This window comes from Passer domesticus, chromosome 1 (genome assembly GCF_036417665.1).
Source record: "Passer domesticus isolate bPasDom1 chromosome 1, bPasDom1.hap1, whole genome shotgun sequence".
Lineage (NCBI taxonomy): Eukaryota > Metazoa > Chordata > Aves > Passeriformes > Passeridae > Passer > Passer domesticus.
Window position 1 is genome coordinate 71,536,206 of NC_087474.1, and position 20,110 is coordinate 71,556,315.

General features: G+C 40.1%; 1 protein-coding gene across 4 annotated transcripts; it reads right to left on the reverse strand.

The window, feature by feature from the left end:
* Positions 1-579: 579 nt before the first annotated feature.
* MCUR1 (mitochondrial calcium uniporter regulator 1) lies at positions 580-15,868 on the reverse strand. Of its 4 annotated transcripts, none has more exons than XM_064423422.1 (9): positions 15,499-15,868; positions 14,345-14,455; positions 12,802-12,905; positions 10,585-10,686; positions 9,848-9,889; positions 8,113-8,184; positions 4,581-4,634; positions 3,315-3,429; positions 580-1,846 (listed from the first exon to the last, which is right to left on the reverse strand). In XM_064423422.1, exons 1-9 carry the CDS (start codon positions 15,740-15,742, stop codon positions 1,767-1,769), a joined length of 924 nt encoding a protein of 307 aa, XP_064279492.1. In that variant the 5' UTR covers positions 15,743-15,868; the 3' UTR covers positions 580-1,766. The 4 variants fall into 4 exon arrangements, with proteins under 4 accessions (XP_064279492.1, XP_064279481.1, XP_064279497.1 ...); XM_064423411.1 differs by having other exon boundaries at positions 580-1,849; XM_064423427.1 differs by having other exon boundaries at positions 580-2,016.
* Positions 15,869-20,110: the final 4,242 nt, after the last annotated feature.

Consider the following 20,110-nt stretch of genomic DNA (forward strand, 5'->3'; position numbering starts at 1 on the left):
CTTAAACACCAAGAAGTGCTGGTTTGCAGACACTTTGGTAATTCCAAGATGCTGGTGCTCTATATTTCACTTCCTCCTTCCACCTGCCCTAAATAGAAATTTATTTGCACAGTATCTGTTTTTAGCAGGGTAGACCCTATGTTTAAAATTAGTCTTAAACACTTATTTTAGCAACTATTTGTCAGATGCACAAGCCTGCAGTCCAACATGTACTGATTCCATGGACATATATAGAACCATCTGCCTTGGGAAGATAAGACCAACAGCAAAGTCATTCTAAAAACTGAATTATTGCTTGTCTAATTTGAGAAGGTGTCAAATCCTGTAACTTAGCATAAAAAAATTAACTTTTTAAAGAAAAAAGTGACATTCTTAGGTATAAATTCATTTATTTAGAGGGGCTGTTAAGTTAGTCCATAATAATGATTTTCCTTATGTTATTTCTCTTCAGCATCTTGGAGGGGCTGTTCACTTTGCAAATTCTTAGCTTAAAAGACTTCGTATGAACAGTGACTTACCTTCAACCAAGGAGACAATTTTCAAATACAAAAGTTGCTTTTGTAATGAAAACACATCATATTCTATGAAATATTCAAAATTCTTTATTTCAGGCCAGTATCGTATTGTTACAGGCATCCATCTCCTCCTCTGATTTTGTACATGATCAAAGTTGGCACTTCCAACCACAAAAATACAGGCACAAAGTAGCCAAAAAGCTTTACTTTCATTAAGAAAAGCCATTATTGTGCTCTAACGGCATTTATCACCAGTGCATAAATTAAGCTCCCCTCCTAAGAGCAAGCAGGAAAGGGAAATTTCCCTTAAGTGAAGGAACACAGATGGCAGCTCTGCTACTAAAACAGTAATTTCATCAGTGGAAGAATGACAGATACCTGGATACACTGTTTTCAGTGACACTTCCTGATTTATGTGGGTTTAACATCTTTACAGGTGTCCACTGCTGCTTCAATTATCATCACTATCAGAGTTCCACATTTTTAGAATCAACATGATTTTTTAAGAAATGAAACAGTAAAACCCCCAGAAGACTGTTGCTACTGCAGTTCTCTTGCCTAATAGCGTTTCATAACCACAATTTAAAATCTCTTTCCTTTCTAGAAGCATCAATTCCCTTTCATCAAGAAGGCAGCACCTGAGACACTTTGTATCACCTAATGATAAATTAACACAACCAGTGTATCTTACTGCATTTCCAGCTTCCAGTTACAGTGGTAAGGTAAGCAATTAGCATATGGAATGAGTATCAGATACTTATGTCTACCAAAGGCAAGTTAGTCACAAAAATCTCTACAAATACCTTACAAACAAAATTAGCAGCAAACAGTGCTATCTTTACACAGGACTCGTTCATGAACACAACTGATTGGGCAGCCATCTGGAAAAAAAGCTGATAGCTATGTTACAAAAATAGCCAAACAAATATTTGATCATAGTATCTGTAAGAACAAGTGTTAGAGGGAGGGAAGCGAGCATGATTCAGTTAGCACAAACTCCACTTATACAAGAGTGCCTCCAAGCCACAGAACACGTAGCTTCAGTTTTACACTAATAATAAATACTTCAGTCCAACACATGCAACTGAGTCTGGCCAACCTGCCTAAGCAGGCAATGGAACATAATTCCATTGATTTCCTCTACTGCATGCAGGCCCACTCTGTTGTCAGGAATGCCAGTCTTTGCCTACACAAAGGCAGCAGCAGGTGTCGTGCAGCTCAGAACGGAGGGAAACTGCAGAAGCGCTTCCGTCAGAGGTAAGGTTCAATCCTGGCATGGTACGTGCACAGTTTGTTTTTAGGCACATCTTTGGTTACATTCTCAACACAGTCTGCTTTATAAAATAATAAATAAAACAGTCAAGATTTGGTTAAAAATTCAGGTAAAGATTAAAAACTTCTTTTCAGAATCTCAGGCAAAGAAGTCCCTTTAAATTCGTGTTTTGTTATATCCATAAACGATAAAATCCCAGTGCTACAGTAAGGCATGTAAATACTGAACCTGAAAGAAAATAAAGATGGAAGGAAAATGGCATTAATATTGACATTAAATCAGTATCTCTCAGTACCTTCAGAAAGCTATGTACACATCTTACTACAATACTAAAAGTTCCATGACTTCCCCACCCCCATGTGAGAGACTAAGTTTTTCATTTACAACAAAATATTTCAAGGTAGGAAGAGCACAAAAATGACAAATAAGAAGGAGAGAAAAAAAATGCTGGAAAACTATCAAAAGGCTGAAAGAAACCCTTACTTCCTCACTATTCCAAAAAGGTCAATATAGCAAGTTACAGAGGTAAAACAAGGAAATAAATAATGGGATTAATAAAACACAGTCAAGTATTTAGCAAACGAATGAAAGCCATTTTAAGGTTTATCAATTTTACATTTTTAAAACTTGTACTGAAATGAAACAGAATTTTTATTTCAAGACATACACACAAAATATTTTTGCCTTTGTTTGCAATAGGAGCCCTTCAAACACAATACAAATTATTTTAAATTATTTTTCTTCCATCTAGAGTTCAACTTGTTTTTGAGTAGGAAAGGTAAGAAAAAGAATTTCCTCTCATTTTAATAAAGCACCTTTTATTTTTCATTTTATTGGTTGTCTCTAAATGATACGTCTGAAACACAGTACTATGAGGCTTATGTGCCCGTACTTTTGACAAAGCCCACTGTGAAAAAATAATCAGAATGTCTAAATCAGAATAATTTTCTACTGCAAACCTCATTTAATAGTACTGCACACTTAGTAGTAAAATGTCAAAATGTTAGTTACCTAGGGCAATAATGTGGCCACACATATATAGTATTTTCTCCAAGCACTTGTGTAAATATGGAAGTTTAAAGAATATGTAGCCTTGAACAGTCAAAAAAACTGAAATGTTCCTTTTTGCACAAAGATCTCCATCAGATGGATGAAGAAATCCCAGTAATACATACAGCAGACTGCTTACATAAATTAAGTCAGGCACAGAACTGTTTGGTTGTTGTTAACAGGCAGTCTTTTAGATTTCTCACACAAATTATTATTATTAACAGTAAAAACCTGAAAAAATCCCATGCAAAATAAAGTTGTGAATCACAGGAAACTTCTTCTGGGTTAAGTACAGAAATAAGACTGCTAATCTTGCCTAAGACTATTTCAAGTTTGGGTGGTTTTTTTTTTGTTGTTTTTTGGGTTTTTTTTTTAAATAAGAGCCATTATAAATACAGCCAGTTGAGAGTTTGCCAAACATTTAACTGCCAATTTTTGGCAGTTTCACCATCAGAGACAACCACCAGATTCCTCACCTGCTAAGTATTTAATATTATCAAGCTTGTGCGATTCGAGCATTGTTTTCAGATCCGCAACTTCTGTGTCTATTTTTCTGTCTGTTTGGGTCAGAGCTCGGTCTTGTTGCGCGTGCTAGAAAGTAAAGCAACAAAATGATGCAATCTGAACATTTTCTAGTTTATTCAGAAATTTAACCCATCCCTTCAAGTTGTATTTCTGCTTCCTCTTTAAATACATGTTAATTCGCATTCTTACGGAAGTTACAGAATTTCACAAGGATCCTAAGTCCCACTCTGCAGTGAATGGCCTGTACAGGGATGGAGTCCACAACCTTGGTGTTATTGGCATCATGCTCTAACCAACTGAGCTAACACAGACCTTATTCAAAGACAACAAGTTCTTTCTTAGCTGATTGTATCCAAGGAACTGAATAATTTAGTGAACTCAGGAAATTTATGTGATTACATGTTCCTTAAAAAGTAATCTAGAAACTGGCAGAACTGGATGCCTTCTTATCTCAATCTAACAGCATAAACATTAACTTCAATCTGTCATTCAGCCCACTGACTAAAGTCACTGCTCAATTGTAAGAGCTACTGAGAAGCCTAAAAGCCTCTTGTGACAAAGTCATACTGGAGCAGAGTGATTTATGGAGGATTAGAAAAACTGAGAATTGGTCTTGTGTTGTAGAAAAGCATGTCTTTGTCTTGCAATGAATTTTACCAGAAAATCAGCTACAAATTCAGAATTTGATTAGGACAGAAGACAGGACTTCTGCTAAAAAAATATGGGATAGAATTATTACTCAGAAGAGACTGAAAAATCCAACTTGTAAACTAATAACAACAGATGCTGAGTTGCTGATAATTTCAAATCAGCACTAGTGAAACATTGTGAATCAGTTAATGATTTACTGCTAGAGGACTTACAAGGGATAATTCAGGAAACACAGAGAAGTAGCAGTGCTTGGTAAAAACCTCCTATAAAATGAAGGCAAATCAGTCTAGCAGTGAGTTTCTCTCTAAACATAGGGGAAAGAATTAATTTCACATTGTGAGTGGCATTTAATCTACAAAAAATACTACATGCATGAGGTTTCAAAACAAAGTGACTACTGAACAGCTCATATATACATGCAGAGAGTCTAATACTATATATGAAGGTCTTTTTGTTCTGTAGATACTTAAGTTAAAGGGCATAAGGACATCACCAAAAAGGATATAAGGTCTATAACACAAGTACAAAAAGATTTGCTGTGCAATAATCAGCTACTAAGTTCTTACCAATTCCACTATTTCTGTCCTCATTTCAAGTAGTTTTCTTTCATTAAGTGAATACTAGGAGGAAAAAAAAAAAGTTAAACATGACACTGTCCTTAAAATGTTTTTAACTTTTTTCCCCGACTTAAAAGCATGTTTCTTTGTTTCCAGATTACATAAAATACATAATCTGGACAAGATTATTGTCTGACAGCACTTGGGATACAGCATTGTAGGGTACCTGCTGTCCTTTTGAAAAGCACACTACAAAAATGTGAAGTGAAACAAGTTTTTCAGACACTCACCTTCCACAAAATCTGTATATATTAGTAAGCAGCTGGAAGAGAGCCTGGCAGATTTGCATTTCTGAAAAGCAAGGGCCTATGACTCTAAACAATAACTCTGGAACAGTTGACTAATCCACTGAGCATACAAGCACAATCAAGACTGAACCATCTGCTGCCTTCAGGAAGGGGAGAACACTTAAATCACATCAAACTCAGCTATCAACAAAATGCTTAGCCAGCACCATATGCACTCACAATTTCAATTGTTCTGACCTGTCATTTCATGGTATATTTGTTAAAACAGAAAATTTGTATCACACATGAAGCCTTTTGTTTGTGGATCATCAGAAGCTGTGGCTTATTTTTAAGTTACAGCTATTTGTGTTCAAGGAAAAGTTAAATCCAGAATAAGGAATCATACCTTTAAAGCAGGTCACCTTTCTGACTCATGAACAGGCTGGATTTACCTTGACACTTATAATGGTTCCTGGCCCACTGCTGGGGCAATTAAATTATTCACAGACAACTGATAAAGCACCAGTTTCCAGTGAAGAGTACTAAGGTCATCAGGCATCCATCTCAGAATCCTGAGTTAAAGACCAATAACCTTATCTATTGACATTCCCACGTGGAAAGTCACCTTATTTTTCCTTCATTCTGGAAGCTTATTTAAATTTAACATTAAAATCAGATTAATATACATAAATGCTTCAGCACTGAAAAACATTCCTTAAAGATCTAGAACTCTGTTTGGATGTTTGACTGATCTCAAGTTGAAGTTAAACGACAGCAGGCTGCTACAAATGTAGAAAAGTACATAAAGACAAATAACAGCACATTTAGAATCGTTGGAGTCACTATATTCTGCAAAATGAAGACAGGGATAAAAAAAGAAATTCAGACATTTTATATAAATCCCCATTTTTGAAAGTGTCAAAAGGGCAGAATATTTATAAAATAATCTAAAAAAACCTATGTTTTGGTAGAAATGCAGGAATTGGTCCTCACATTGAGGAACTGATGACTATCAAAACAACCATGAGAATTAAAATAATTTTATGGACTGAAACAGTTCATGTGTTTAATATAGATACACATAGCCAAATACACATCTTCTGAATTATTTATATTCTACAAACTTTTTGGACGTTTCTTTAAGTTTTGTTTTGTGTTTAGAACTCTCTAGGTCAGACTCAAGGATTTGACTCTTAGGTTTCAGATAGTGAAATTGGCCTTTTAGCACAAGCCATCATCACATCTGTAACACACTGTAACACAGTGGATAAAAAAAAAGAAAGGACAAGGCTAAACCTCTCACTCTGAAATTCAACAGGGAGATTTCCCCTTAAGTCCACATTTTTCACAGTGCAGGAAAAATTCAATTTTGTCAGTTACATCTTGAGGCTTTTAACAGCAAGCTTAGAGACACTGTGATGCATGAACACATAAAGTATAGTACAAAAACTTGTATATATTCAAGTTTTTAAATCATTTCTGTATCCTGAAGACACAAATCACAACATAAAGAGATTTGCACTAAGCAATGTGCAAATTCTAAGGATTCTCTGAGAAATAAAGTAGAAGAGACTATAAAACAATAAACTACAAAAATAAAAGACAAAGCATTTAGAATTTGAAACATTAAAGACTGCCAACATCAGTGTAGGCAAACTAGGAAATTCTCTTTCAGCACTTACTCCACATCAAACTGAAGGATAAGAACATTTTACTTATTGCTTTAAGTTAAAACAATTAAAATTTCGGACACTTCTCTTCTGAAAAGTAACTTAGTAAGAACGCATGGTAGCCTTCTATTTTCTCTGTTTTTTTTACTCAGAAACTGGATATTCAGTCCTTAGTCACATTACAATTCAAGTAAACATAACAATGATGCTGTGCCGACTATAGAAAACACTGGATTACATCTTCCCCCCAACCCAGCATATGTGCCACAACCTGCTCCCCATTCAGCTGCCTTTTCCCTCTTCTGTTCACACATTGCAATTAAATGGTGGGGTGGGGGGAGGAAAAAAAAAAGAGCCATTTCCATAGAAATGATGAAATTATAGTTGCACAAGAGTCTACAAAGTTGATCAACTTTTTAAAGAGAAAGTTGACGCACAGTTTGCCTTGCCTGGGAGGCAAAATAAAGTTGTGTTCTACACAAAAGACCAAAGTCCAGATTTCATGATCCTACCTACATTAATATACCAGAAAACACTGCTGCCTAAATTATCACTGCTGCAGTGGTTTCATATAAGTTTTGTAAGCCCAAATTGTTGCAAAGCTTATCATATACACGATGACTACATTTCATATGATGTTTTTTAAAAACATCAGCATGAAGTATTAACCTTTAAACAAGAAGTCTACCTGCTCCAGTTGTACCTTATTCAAGCATCGACCATGGGCTAACAGACTGCTAGTCATTATACTGAGTCACCAACACAGCTGTTACCTAAACTAACCACTCACTGTTTCTAGGGGCACACACAGAAGATAGATGATATCTACTTGAACAGTTCTTATTGCCTGGATTGAAGGTAAGTATTACAACTTATATAAACTTGTCTTTATAACATACCTAGGAAAAAGGACTGAGAAATAAATAATAATAATTTAGAAAAAATCATTAAAAGATCCTTTAATTTAGAAGATGCCATTTCACTGAGATCCGAAAAGCTACTGAAAAAAAGCATCAATGAGAACAGAAATCTAGAGTGCTATGCATAATGCAAGAACTCTTTATCTTCTAATTTTACATCTACATTACGCTAATTTAAGATTACATCTATTCAGATCAATCAGGTATTTCAAAGCTCAAAAGCAATATGAACCAGGATAACTTACAATTAAAAAAAAATAATTTACAACTACTTCTACAATAGGTATTTTTTGACAAACTAGATACATGGAAATGAAACATCTCCAGTGATGATTTAACAAAATGTAAGCAATAGTAAGTGTGTAAATAGAGAAAGAGATAAAAAATACAAAACCCCCTAGGCAGATATTAGATGAATATCTAATATATTTAATTGTAATGTGTTAATCCTGATATTAGAACAAGAGCAAAACAGGTAAGACATACAGACCCAAACATGGCACCTTGCATTTACCAGCATAAGGATGAGTAACTTGGATTAATACCACCTTGAAGCTGAATGATACTATAGGTTAGTAGGAAAATGCTCTTTGGGTAAGATGCTCTTACCCAAATTGCGAGATTACTCAGTGTTGAGATGTTTCTAGCAGTAACCAAAACTTACCAGTTCTTTTACTCTGCTCTTCTCCAGGTTTAGGTTTAACTTGTTATCTGCACGAACTTTGGTAATTTCATCCTAATGGGAAAAATTAATAAAGCAGCAAGAAAGATTTTCTGTTTTATCATAAGCAGAAAGAACTGGAATTTATTTTTATATCTCATGAACATGAGCTTATCTCCAATTAATGTATACAATTTTCAGAAGTATTAAGTATTTATATTCTTCACCTGGGAAGTATGATGTTCTATAGTACGAACTGGATCTCAAAATCAAAAACTAAAATTACTTTTAACCCTGAGAACAGCACTTAACTGAGAGCACATCCTTCTATAAATGCAGGGAATGTTTCATATATCCTGTAACTCTCTCTGATACCTAGAAACCCATGTCTGGCTACACCTGTAAGTTGGATTCCTTCCACAAAGCAATCTTGATGCTCAAAATAATGTTCAAAGCAGTTTCTCACCTTCCATTGTAAAAGAAAATCTGTTTCTAAAGACTACAGCTGGGATTTTCAGAAAAAGCTATAGACATTTGAAAAGTCAGGAAACGCTTACTGCATTTTTAAACATCTAACTTTTTATAACTACTACTAAGTTGTACACTTGCATTTGACTTTACCAACAGCCGTGAGTCCTGCTTTTCCTGGTGACAGCTGCCATTTTAATGCAACCTCCTGGCAGGAATTCCAGCCAGCTGACAGTTTGTCATGTGGCAAACTGCTGATCAGATGAATATGTGGGAGAAACAAAAGATTGCTGATGTTCTGGGAGATTCTACTGCTAGAACCAAGTAAGCATTTCTCAAGTAGGCCAATGCCAACTCATTAGGTTAGCATTAACAATAAGGAGACTCAATTTCTGTGTTTGAATTTTGAACTTTGATTTATCATTAGTTGTCATTTCAACAGAATACATTACAGTTTAATAAATCAAAAAACAAAATTTTTCCTTGAAGTTTTACATTGTGTCTTTTTGTACAAGCAAGCATATAACAACATGCCCTTGTGAAAATTGAATTTACAGTTAAAAGTAAAATATAAAGACATCTAGCTTTTAAGAAAAGATGGCTCAGATCTTTGATCCTCCACTAGTGGATTACATGAACTCACTTACATGCAACTAAAACCATAAAATAGGTTACAATTCAAAAATTAGATGCCAAATATATTTTAAAACAGAGTAAGCTTTCCACACAGCCCATTTTCTTGCAATGGTCATTTGCTCCCCAACAAATGGGACCAAACATAATGGTCCCAAAATTAGTGGCCTTAAAAAGCCATTAAAATTCTGGACAGGTAACAGGAAAGTCTTCAGAGAAAAAAAGAAACAAAAACAACACCAAACCAAACAATCAAAACCCATAATTAGTAAGTAATGTGATTTTAAATGTATGCTGCATCTTTAATGTATAGGCAGCCTAAATGCAGAACTTCACTCAGCCTTAATCATTACATGGCAGCCACTTTCTGAATCTGAATTAAGGACATAAAAATATCTTCAGTTATATTTTGGTTTGCCTCTTGTACTAGTCACGCTTTTCTGTCCCCATAAATGAGGTATGCATGAAAGTGCCATTGCTGTAGACCACAGTGTACTGTCAACAGCAATTTCAGTATCACACATATCATAGCAATTAAACACAGCTTAGAATATGAAATTCTGAAAATAGCACTTTTTATTTTTTCCAGCTAATTAGACAGGTGTCAATTTTTAATTATATTGGTATGGTATCTTACCATGACTTGCTTCTTTATCTGTTGGAGCTCAAGTTTTATTTTCTGTGAAAGTACAAAAAAAGTTTTAGACTTTATTACTGCATATAAAACCACACTATCTAGAAATCTACAGAATTTGTATGATCAGTGACAGTGACTATAATCATAATATGAAAAGGCAGGCAAGCCAAGCACTATTCCATGTCCTCAGTACGTGTACAGATGAATACACATGCATGTTTACTCAGTACTGTGCCCTTCCAAACAACAGCACAAGGCAGAAATCAGCAGTGTCCCACTGGCAGCCATCCTGACACAGCCCAGGAGGTCGCTGGCTGCTTTTGCCATAAGGGCTCATCACTGGCTCATGATCCACCTCGTGTCCACCAGGTCTTCCCTTTCCATTTGGTCACTCTCAGCCTGTCCTGGTGCCTGAGAGTATTTCCCAGGGGCACGACTGGGCACTTTCACTTGTTCAACTTCATGTGACTCCTCTCATCCCATTTTCCCAGCTTGTTGATGTCTCCATGAATGGCAGCACAACCGCCTGGTGCATCAGCAGCTGCTCCCAGCTTTGGATCATCTGCAGACTTGCTAAAGATGCCCTCTGCTCTGTTCCATCAACAAGTCATTAATGAAGGTGCCAAACCATCCCAGCCCCAGTTATCCCCTTTGGTACAAGATGCTTTTCTACATCATTATTATAAAAACAACAAACAACAAGTTCTAGAGTAGAACTTTCCAAGACAGTAACTTACCTCGTTTTCTGAACGAAGTGCTGAAAATTCACTTTTTTCCAAAATAATCATGTCCTTTTTCACACCAGCAATATGGGACATAACTTGCTGAAGTGCAATTTCCTTTAAAAGAAGGAAGAAGAACCTTAGAACATATCACAACTATAATACTTTTCCTCATCTGTGCCTACAAATATGAAAGACTATTTTGGTACCCTGAAATTTTTAATTCAGCAATTTCAGGTTGATTATCCCAGTTTCAGAAAGCAAGATAGAGTGACAGTGACAAAATAAGCAAGTTAGGCTCAAATGTTGGTAATGTCTGACAAAATTGGCAGTGCTAACACAGAGCAGAATAATTCAATTATTAGCCTAGGAAACATTTGCTTCCAAGTCATCAAATTCTTAAGCTAGCAAAGGCATTAGGGAAAGTTGTCTCTGAGCCAAATGAGGAAAGCTGGCCTTCAGACCAAAATCCCTCAGTGCAACCATACTCTTCTGTAATTACCTCCTGTTCTGCCTCTCCCTGCAAGGAAGTCTCTGCCTCACTGCTCAGAATCACGCACTGATGCTTTGAATTGCTCTTCTCAGTGCATTACACTGAACTGACAGAAGACAAACAAGAAATCTCTGCAACTCTCAAGGATGCAAAAGTCTGTAGTTATTGTTCTAGATCCTACACTACCCACACATACATATAAGAACTGCCTTTTGTACTGAAGATCTTCCTCTAATAAGTAGTCCCTTGCTTTTGCTTCTGGACTAAGACCCTTACAAATCTGACACAGCACTGTAACTTCAGTTTTGTCACAAAATGCAATTCTACCTTGCAGCATTTAATTCTGAGTAGTACCCAAAGATGCCTCTCCAGGCTACCTGACCACAAGACTGAAAAAAATGGGTCAGAGTTCTGGACATATTACAAAAAGTCTACAGAAAGTGTACTGCATGGACACCTCTTTTCTTACTCCTCAGTGTCTCCAGATTGTTCTTGTTCTCTCTTCTCCTCAGTGGACTCAGCAAACAGAGACCAGAATCTTCCATATTCTTTCTCTTCTTCATGCCTATATATACACACATATGTAAATCTGTTTTTCCCTAAGGTTTTATCTAACCAAGGTAATACTTTGATAATAGCTCGTCCACAACATTCCAAATCTTTCTTCTAATTTTTTGTTCTCTTTCTGCAGAAGACCTTGTGCAATCAAAGGCTATAGGGAAGTACAAATTTACCATGTGGCCCAGTGCTGATGGCACACACGCTTCCTGAGCTGCCATACAAACCTACACATTGCATCTTAATGGCAGAAAGTCACTTGAGGGTCAAATCTAACAGTCTCAGAACACATCTACCATCAGTAGCAGCATTAAATTCAACACAAAACAACTTTAATTCAAAAAAGGTAGGCACAGAAGGAGGCTGAGACTGCTTGCTGTAAAATACAACTAACCATGGGAGAAAAGGACCCTTTAACATAGCATTCCCTGAGTGACTGTGGAACAAATTCAGCACAAGAGGAGGACTGTAGGTTTGCCTACAGTCTAAAAGCTAGGAAGATTGGCTTGAAACTTCCCAGGTGGAAAGTGCCACAAAATCCACTTTGGCAATATTCCACTTTTTAATGAGAAACCCCTCTGCCAAGACTGTTACACTACAGAGACAGCAGCTGCTGTTTTCTCCTGTCTCAGGACAGCAGCCTGGTTACTATGAAACAAGTTGCAGCTTCTGCTCGGAAGGTGACCTGGGGCTGTGAACCCCAGGCTCACAGAGCAGCCCCAGGAAGTTGTACTCTAATACAACATAAATGTCACTGAGAGACAGAGATAAACAAACAAGTACCATATAACAGGGTGGTAAATAACTGAGGGGATTTGTACTTCCTTGTTACAAGTCTACAAAAGAAACGTAGAAATTCAAATCCATGCATTGAATACCTCTTATGACTGTCTAAGTGTTCTCAGTAACTATGTGTCACGTTACTGTTGTTAAGGTTGAAACTAAAAAACTACTTGTGGTTTGAACACCAACCCACAGTACTAAAATCTCAAGGTACAACACTTTGGTAACTAGCTGATAAACTCAAAATGAATCAGTCAATAGATAGAGATGAATGTTTGCTCTTCACCTTCAAACTTTTAAAATGCAGTGTATAACAGCAATAAATAGCAACACATATTTCATTAGCAGGCATACAAGGCTTTAATTCACTTTAACCCCACCACTGCCTCTGATCTAACCTGCTGTACTTTGGTGACCATGTCCTTGTAAATCATATCCAGGTTGGTGTTCATGATTTTCACTAATGCAGATACAATGACCTCCGACTGCTGAGTAGTGAACCCTAAGCAAAACAAAGAGTGACATTCAGAGAGAGATCCAGATCTGGACAGTTTACAGAAATGCCACTTGCTGATCATCAGCACCAAATTACAACAAATGCCAGTTATGAAAGTTAATAAAACACAGAACTCTTGATCCAGCACTAACAAAAGAACACAGTCAATACCTGCAAGTTTCCCCACCCCAAAACTGTCTGTGACATAGAATGACTGCTTGCATAGCACAGCACTATTATACTATCAGCATGATAAAGAGAGAGTTCTCCAGTTACTGTGGAATGTCATCTCTCACATGTAGTTACTTCCATGAGCAAGCAAGAATTCTGGCTCTGAAAAGCAGATACTTCATTACACTATGAAACTTCAGTGCCACTGAAGATATACAAAACTCAACAACTAAAACCACAGCCAACTGTCCTGATTTTAGGTCTACCAGCTTCTGAGTGCCTATCAGAAAGTTTTTGAACTGAATATATTGGAAACTATACTAAAACACTGTCCCTAAAAATACCTTCATCTTTTCCACCCTCAAAATGTAGGAGTAAAAATGTCACGAACAAGAGTTAATCATTATGAAAAGAACCACTTGCAAAAGCGTGATTATTTCAAACTCACCAGCAGTTCAGCATCAGCAAGCACAGCTGAGAGCAAGCCACTTTCAGTAGCTGAGCTGATATAAAAGTTTAACTACTCCTAAAAGGCTCCTTCTCCCCTTATCCCTCCTCCTGACACTCTGACCTGTGCTCACTCAACTGATCCAGCAACTCATTAAAGCAGTGTCTCAGAATACCAAACAAGAAAAAGAGCTGGAGAATTTCCTGAAAAGTTCCTGGCCCATGGAAAAAGAAGAAGGAAGGGGACTATGACCCCTCCATTATAGGAATAGAGAGCTGTTACAAGTTACTTCAGCTGTACTGAGCTTCACCTTAGGATACCTCTCCCACCTCAGCACTGAATTCAAAATAATCTATTCCCTTATCTGTATAGCATAATACTATTTTTAAGAGTATTCTATGCTCTATCCTAAGAGCTGCACTGTACAAAGTAGTTCATATTCCATCCAAGTATAACATACTGGTGCATATTCAAGGTGTAATATACCAAATATGAAGGAATCCAATTAGTACATTTTAAACTACTGCCTTGAAGGCTCTGGGGTTCTTTCCTCTCAGTTCTTAAAATTGCATTTTTTTCTTAGCATTTTTAACACCAATAGGGCAAAAGTTATTCCAAACAAAGCTCACTGTTTCCAAATAAGCTCACTGTTTCCTTTTTGGAGCCAAAGAAATCCCTATATGTCCCTACCTAGTATATCGATAAGCCCCCAAAATCCATAAAAATCAAGGCGTAACACTGTATGTCAAGGAAAAGTAACAAACTTGTAAACTAAAAAACCACTCAAAAAGCCATTAAAAATAGCTACCTCTTTCAAACAAATTACCTTTCTCTTCCAAGAGGCATACCAGTGCATGAGTGTCAAAATAAAGCCTCCTATTTCCTAGTAAGGAAATATTTTCTTTGCTTTGTAAAGATGACACAGAGATGCTTACATCTGTGGGGGAAAAAAAAAAAAGTTATTTCTTAAGAAAGAATATTTTATCAGCATGTTTGCTTTCCAGGAATTTCCTTACTACCTAAAATGTTTTTCACTTATGACAAAACAGTTTGTGTTGAGATTACCAAAGCCTGCTTGAAAGTGAAAAGACATCTGATCAATAAGTGCTATGTGCAAGAGCTGGAAAACAGGACACTATGCTACTGCTCCCCTTACAAGAGCTCTCCAGGAATACAATGTTCTGGAAAAAATCCCTCCAGCTGACAGGATCCTGCATCTGTTCCTTTATGGGAATCACCTCAGCAGGTGGAACCTGTGAGCACTTCAAAGCTGGAGGGCTAAATCCACACACTCTGTCCCTTCTTTGTTAAAGAAGTGAACTTGCATCACTTGCCATTTAAGACAAAAGTAACCACTCACAATTTGCCATTTACTGTTTTTGCAGAAAATACTTTTAACACTGAAAGCCAACCTAAGGCAGTGTGTTGGTTCCACTGGGACGTGTAGTGTATAAACAACCCTGACAGAAAGAACGTGAGGTGGGGCACGAGCTGAACTGCCAAGAGGCAGGATACAAAATCACTTAGGTTGGAAAAGACCTTTGCGACCATCGGGTCCAACCTTTGGCCGAGCACCACGCTGTGAACCACACCATGGCACTGAGCGCCACGTCCTTAAACACCCTGGGGACGGTGACTGGGCAGCCCGGTGCGTGGTGCAGCCGCCTTTTCTGTGAAGAAATTCTTCCTCATGTCCAACCCAAACCTCTCCTGGCACAGCTCGAGGCTACGTCCCCTTATCCTGTCGCTGGCTGTCTCGGCCAAGAGGCCGACCTGCGTTTCGAGTCCATCTGGAGAGCGACCGGGTGCCCCCCGAGCCTCCTGTTCTGAACACGGCCAGCCCCCTCAGCCGCCCTGCGCGGACCTGCGCTGCCCGCGGTGCCCGAACTCCCCGCGCTCCCAGGACGCCCCACGCCCGGGGGCTCACCCCGCTCCCCGCGGTGCCCGAACTCCCCGCACACCCCACGCCCGGGGGCTCACCCCGCTCCCCGCGGTGCCGCCGGCTCCCGCCGCCGCTGCCGCCGCCCCGTCCCCACACGGCGCCGCCGCCGCCGGGGCCCGGCTGCGCTACGGGCGGGCCCCGCCAGTCGCCGAGGCAGCGGCGCGCGGGGGACGCGGGCGCGCGGCCGTCACGTGAGGCGCCGTCCGAGCCGCGCGGCCGCGGCCGCAGCAGCAGCAGCAGCGCGCGCCCCCCGCCGCTCGCGGCCGCCTGGGCCCCGGCCATGGCCGCGCCGCCCGGTCCCGAGGGCGGAAAAGGGGAGGGGAAGGAGGGAAACCGCTGCTGCCGCTGCTGCCGTCGCCACTACTGGGATGCCATCGCCGAGCACACGCCGCCCCGGCGGCTCACTTCCGCCACAGGCGCCGTCCCGCTTCCGCCTCCGGGACGCAGCCAAAAACGGCCGGTGACGCCGCCAGGGAGGGCGATTGATTCTGCGGCTCACGGAGCGGCCGCGCCGAGGAGAGCGGCGCGGGCGGGCCGGGTTCCGGCGGGGCGGTGCTTGCGAGGGCGGTGCGGGCTCGATGCCGTGGAGGCGGACACTGCCCTGGGCACAGAACCTTGGAATCCGGGATCGTGGGGTCGGCAAGGCTGGGAGAGACCTTTGAGATCGTCTAGTCTGAAGGGAATGAGGGGCTTGTCTTTAAAACAAATTGTGGATCTGCTGGCAAATAAAGCTAGCTACTGAGAGATAAAAGAAACAATGGGAAGGATTCCACTTATTGATAAATAGAATGAGAGATTTGTCTTTATAAGCAAACCATAAGTCTGCTGATGAATGACATTGATTACTGAGAGATGGAAGAAACAATGGGAATAACCATAAATTCCATAAGGAATTCCACTAAATGGCACAAGGAAAAGATAAAGGGGGGGTTGTTATACAATAGAAGGGGGTCTTAGGTGTTTCAGGGAATCTGTACCTCTCAAGTACCTCAGCCAATGGGGAAAGAGAGAGGGAAATGCAGGTAGGACATTATGATAAAAAGGAGTCAGCGTCCTCCAAAAATGTGAGACACCCCAGGGGAAATGCCCCATGACCTCTCCCTTTATTCTGATAGATACTAATAAAGTAACGGGACTCCTCTGTCTCCTTTTGGACATAAATCTCTGCTGTTTGTGGATTAATTTTCCTAACAAGTCCTACCAATCAGTGCAGCACTGCCACTGTAAACCCTAAATCACTAAACCAGACAAACAATTTCAGACAGAACTTGTCACTCTGCAATGGGACTGGGATTTTGGGGCTTGAAGATATTAACCAAGTAATGCCCAGGACTGGGCAACTTGGTGGGGCTGGAGCCTGAACCATTGAACAGGTGCCCTAAGCACTAGAGTGGGTCAGGTGTGCTGTTTGTTTGGTTCTGCCAAAAATACAAGTTTCTGAGAAATATGGGAAAATGAGGGTTTTTTTCTATGTGCTGTTGTTAAGACACATTACTTAATATTTGTAGGAAATTAATAGAAGAAGTTGGTTCATCCCATTTTCTCCAGGCAGCACTTACTTCAGAGTAAGCTGATATTTTTCCTGCTAGATACAAATTCACAGAAAAAAAGGAGCACCTTTTCTTCTTCCTACTAGACCCAATAATTACGGTAAATCAGTGTGAAGAAGGAGTATCTATATAAACGCAAAGGTGGGTGACCCGCCGTGGCACATGGCAGTGTCACAGCAGCACAGCAGTGTCTCTGCAGCCGAGACTGCACGTACACAAGGCCAGCAGGTCTGCAGCAGCACCCCCTTCCAGCTGCTGTGGTGAAAAAGCAGAACAGTAGAGGCCCTTGGTGTTCTTACAAAACAAACTATAAATATGACTTCTGCGTATCAGAGTGTCCTGGTTCAGGGCAAATTTGGGAGAGAACCCAAAGTGGAAAAAACTGTTTATTAAACAATAAAAATGAAACAAACAATAAAACTGCTTGCCGCTCCAAAAGAGAGACAAACTGAGAACAGTCCCCTCCGTGGGCTGTAGCTCAGCTCACTCAGTCTCTGATCAGTCCCTCCTGTGCTGGAAGTGCCATGGCCCAGGCCCAGCCCGGTGGGCCACAGGTGGAGGTGCCGATGTTTCTCAAGATGTTCAGTCCAGAGCAGGTTTGAACTGGTCCAAAGAAAAGGAAAAAAAAAGTCCAGGCAATGTTTTTGCCTCAGCTAGCTAAAACTAACTAAAAGCCAAGGAGAGCTCTGTCCTGCTGTCTGTCCATCCACAGGCAACACAGTCCAGGAGCAGGAATGTGGAGGAGTGAGTGCAGTGTCTGAAAACAAACTGCGCGCTTCTTCCCTCCCCTCTTCACTCTCCGGAACAAGTCTCAAAGGTGCAAAACTTATTATTCAGCATAAACAGAACAGTTGGGGATAAAAGCATCATGTAGTCAACTCAGGACACAGAGAGATATCATTATACTTGCGGGCTGCATGAACAGCCATTTCTTAAACCACTTGCACTGTTGATGGTCAGGGTCATCAGCAGGCCGACTCGCACAGCCGTGTGTGTTTTCATTGTAAGTGAAAGCAGAAATATGCCTAATAAGTTCACTGCATCTGCTTGGCTGTTCCATGCACACTGCCTGGCAGAAGCACAGCACTGATTGCTGACATTTGTGAGTCTGCAGTCTTTTCATTCTGTGGATGATTCAGAAATGGTGCAGTGTATTTTCTCTGATACTTTCTTCAACGGTCCCTTTCAAAGCCCTCTGCTACTTACAGCAATTGAAAGACAAAACTATGACTGCTGAAGTATTTTCTTCTATATCATCTGCCAGTTTGCATTTTGCAGTTGTTTTTTGTGCCTGGACATGATGGCAGATAATGGGTGCTGTACAGATGGAGGTTCCGACTGCAGCTGGAGCCAGCCCCGTCAGGGTCAGATGCACCCACACATGCTGGCTATCACACAGTGCCGCTTTTCATCTTCTCTAATGAAAGCAGAGTCACTACCACAAGCTACAGAGATCTCCTAGGGCAGATGACTTTGTGTCAGAGATCAATATTTTAATTTTTTCCCCTTTCCAGTGTCATGTCACCAGGTTGAGGGAGGTGATTCTCTCCCTCTACTCAGCTCTTATGGAACCCCACCTGGAGTTGTACATCCAGCTCAGGGGTTCCCAATGGATGAAGGACATGGACCTGCCCGAGTGAGTCCAGAGTAAGGTCATGAACATGATCAGGGGGCTGGAGAACTTCTTCTACAGGAGAACATGCTGAAAGAATTGGAATTGTTCACCCTGAAGAAGAGAGGGCTCCAGGGAGAGCTTGTAGCACCTTCTAGTACATAAAGGGGCCCCACACGAAAGATGAGGAGACTCTAATTACAAGGGCATCTAGTGACAGGACAGGGGGGATGACTTTAAACTTGAAAGAGAGTTGGTTTAGATTAGGGTCGTGAGGGTGGTGAAGCATTGGAACAGGTTTCCCTGAGAGGCCATGGATGCCCCATCCCTGGCAGTGCTCAAGGCCAGACTGGATGGAGCTTTGAGCAACCTGGTTTAATGGAAGATGTTTCTGCCCATGGCAGGGGGCCTGGAACCAGATGCCTTCCAACCTTTAAGGTGCCTTCCAACCTTCCATGATTCTATGATCTTCCACATCCTATTTTTGACCATTTCCTCCATGTTGGAGACTGTTGTGTACTACCAGCAGATAGATTTCTTGCATTCTGGAGGCACCTTCAGGAGGCTACAGTAGCTTCAGAGTTATCTGTTTTGGTAACTGAGCACTGGGGACTAATTTCTGCATGAAAAGGCAGAAATGGTGCAGTTGCAAGCCAGGAGAGTCAACAGGACAAAAAACTTTCTGCTATTTCATGATTGTAAATTGCTTATAAAATGCTTGACTTTAATCTATCCATTACCCCTTGATAGCCAATAGACCCTGCTTAAAGACTATAAATGAAGCAAATGCTTTGTGTCCTGAAAACTTCATCCCTGCAGGCATACAGCATTCACTGATCTATGGAGTTACAACCCCCTTGGTTGTAAAAGTGAGATCTGCAGAGAAAGAACAAGAATGACCTTAGAAACTAGGGTAACAGAAATGGCAAAGTAATGCAAAGTGCAAAATAAGGACTAATTACAACATCTTCTGTACTTCTAGGTGAAAACTGAAGGAGGGTAAAGTGAGCTCTGGGACATATTAGTTGACCCACCAATGTGCTATGGCTTCAAGGAAAGCAAATGTAACCCCAAGGTGTATCAAGTTGGATATTTTCAGTGGTTCACATGGAAAGTTTCATTGACCCTTGAGTATAATGTAATTTCAAGTATGAAATACATTTCTTGTAACTTCAGTAAAGATGAATCCAAGTGAAACTGAGACCCTTGTGTAAACAGGATAATTAAGGGGAGTGAAGCATCCTTTCAGTCACAGGTGATTAAAAAAGAAACTGGCTTGTTTAACTAAGCAAAACAAAGCTTGAGAGGGGTTCTTTTTTGCATCTGTAAGCAAAATGGATGAGTAAAAGTAAAAAAACCAAAACAAAACAAAAAAGGAAGGTGAAAGAACATTACTGGTAAAAGAACATTTGGTGTAAAGTGGCTGTAAATAAATGTAGATTGGAAATTAATAGGTTTTTGTTCAACAGTATAGTTTGTGAAAAGCTT

Bases quoted from the DNA above. Each gene is read 5' to 3' on its own strand.
- MCUR1 (XM_064423411.1), bottom strand. From the start codon at position 15,742: ATGGCCGGGGCCCAGGCGGCCGCGAGCGGCGGGGGGCGCGCGCTGCTG. The intron at 4,635-8,112 runs GTAAGTTTTGGT...TTTTCCTCCTAG, and splicing joins AGAGCAGAGTAAAAGAACTG to TATTCACTTAATGAAAGAAA. The intron at 1,850-3,314 runs GTGAGGAATCTG...TATTTTATAAAG, and splicing joins TAATATTAAATACTTAGCAG to CAGACTGTGTTGAGAATGTA.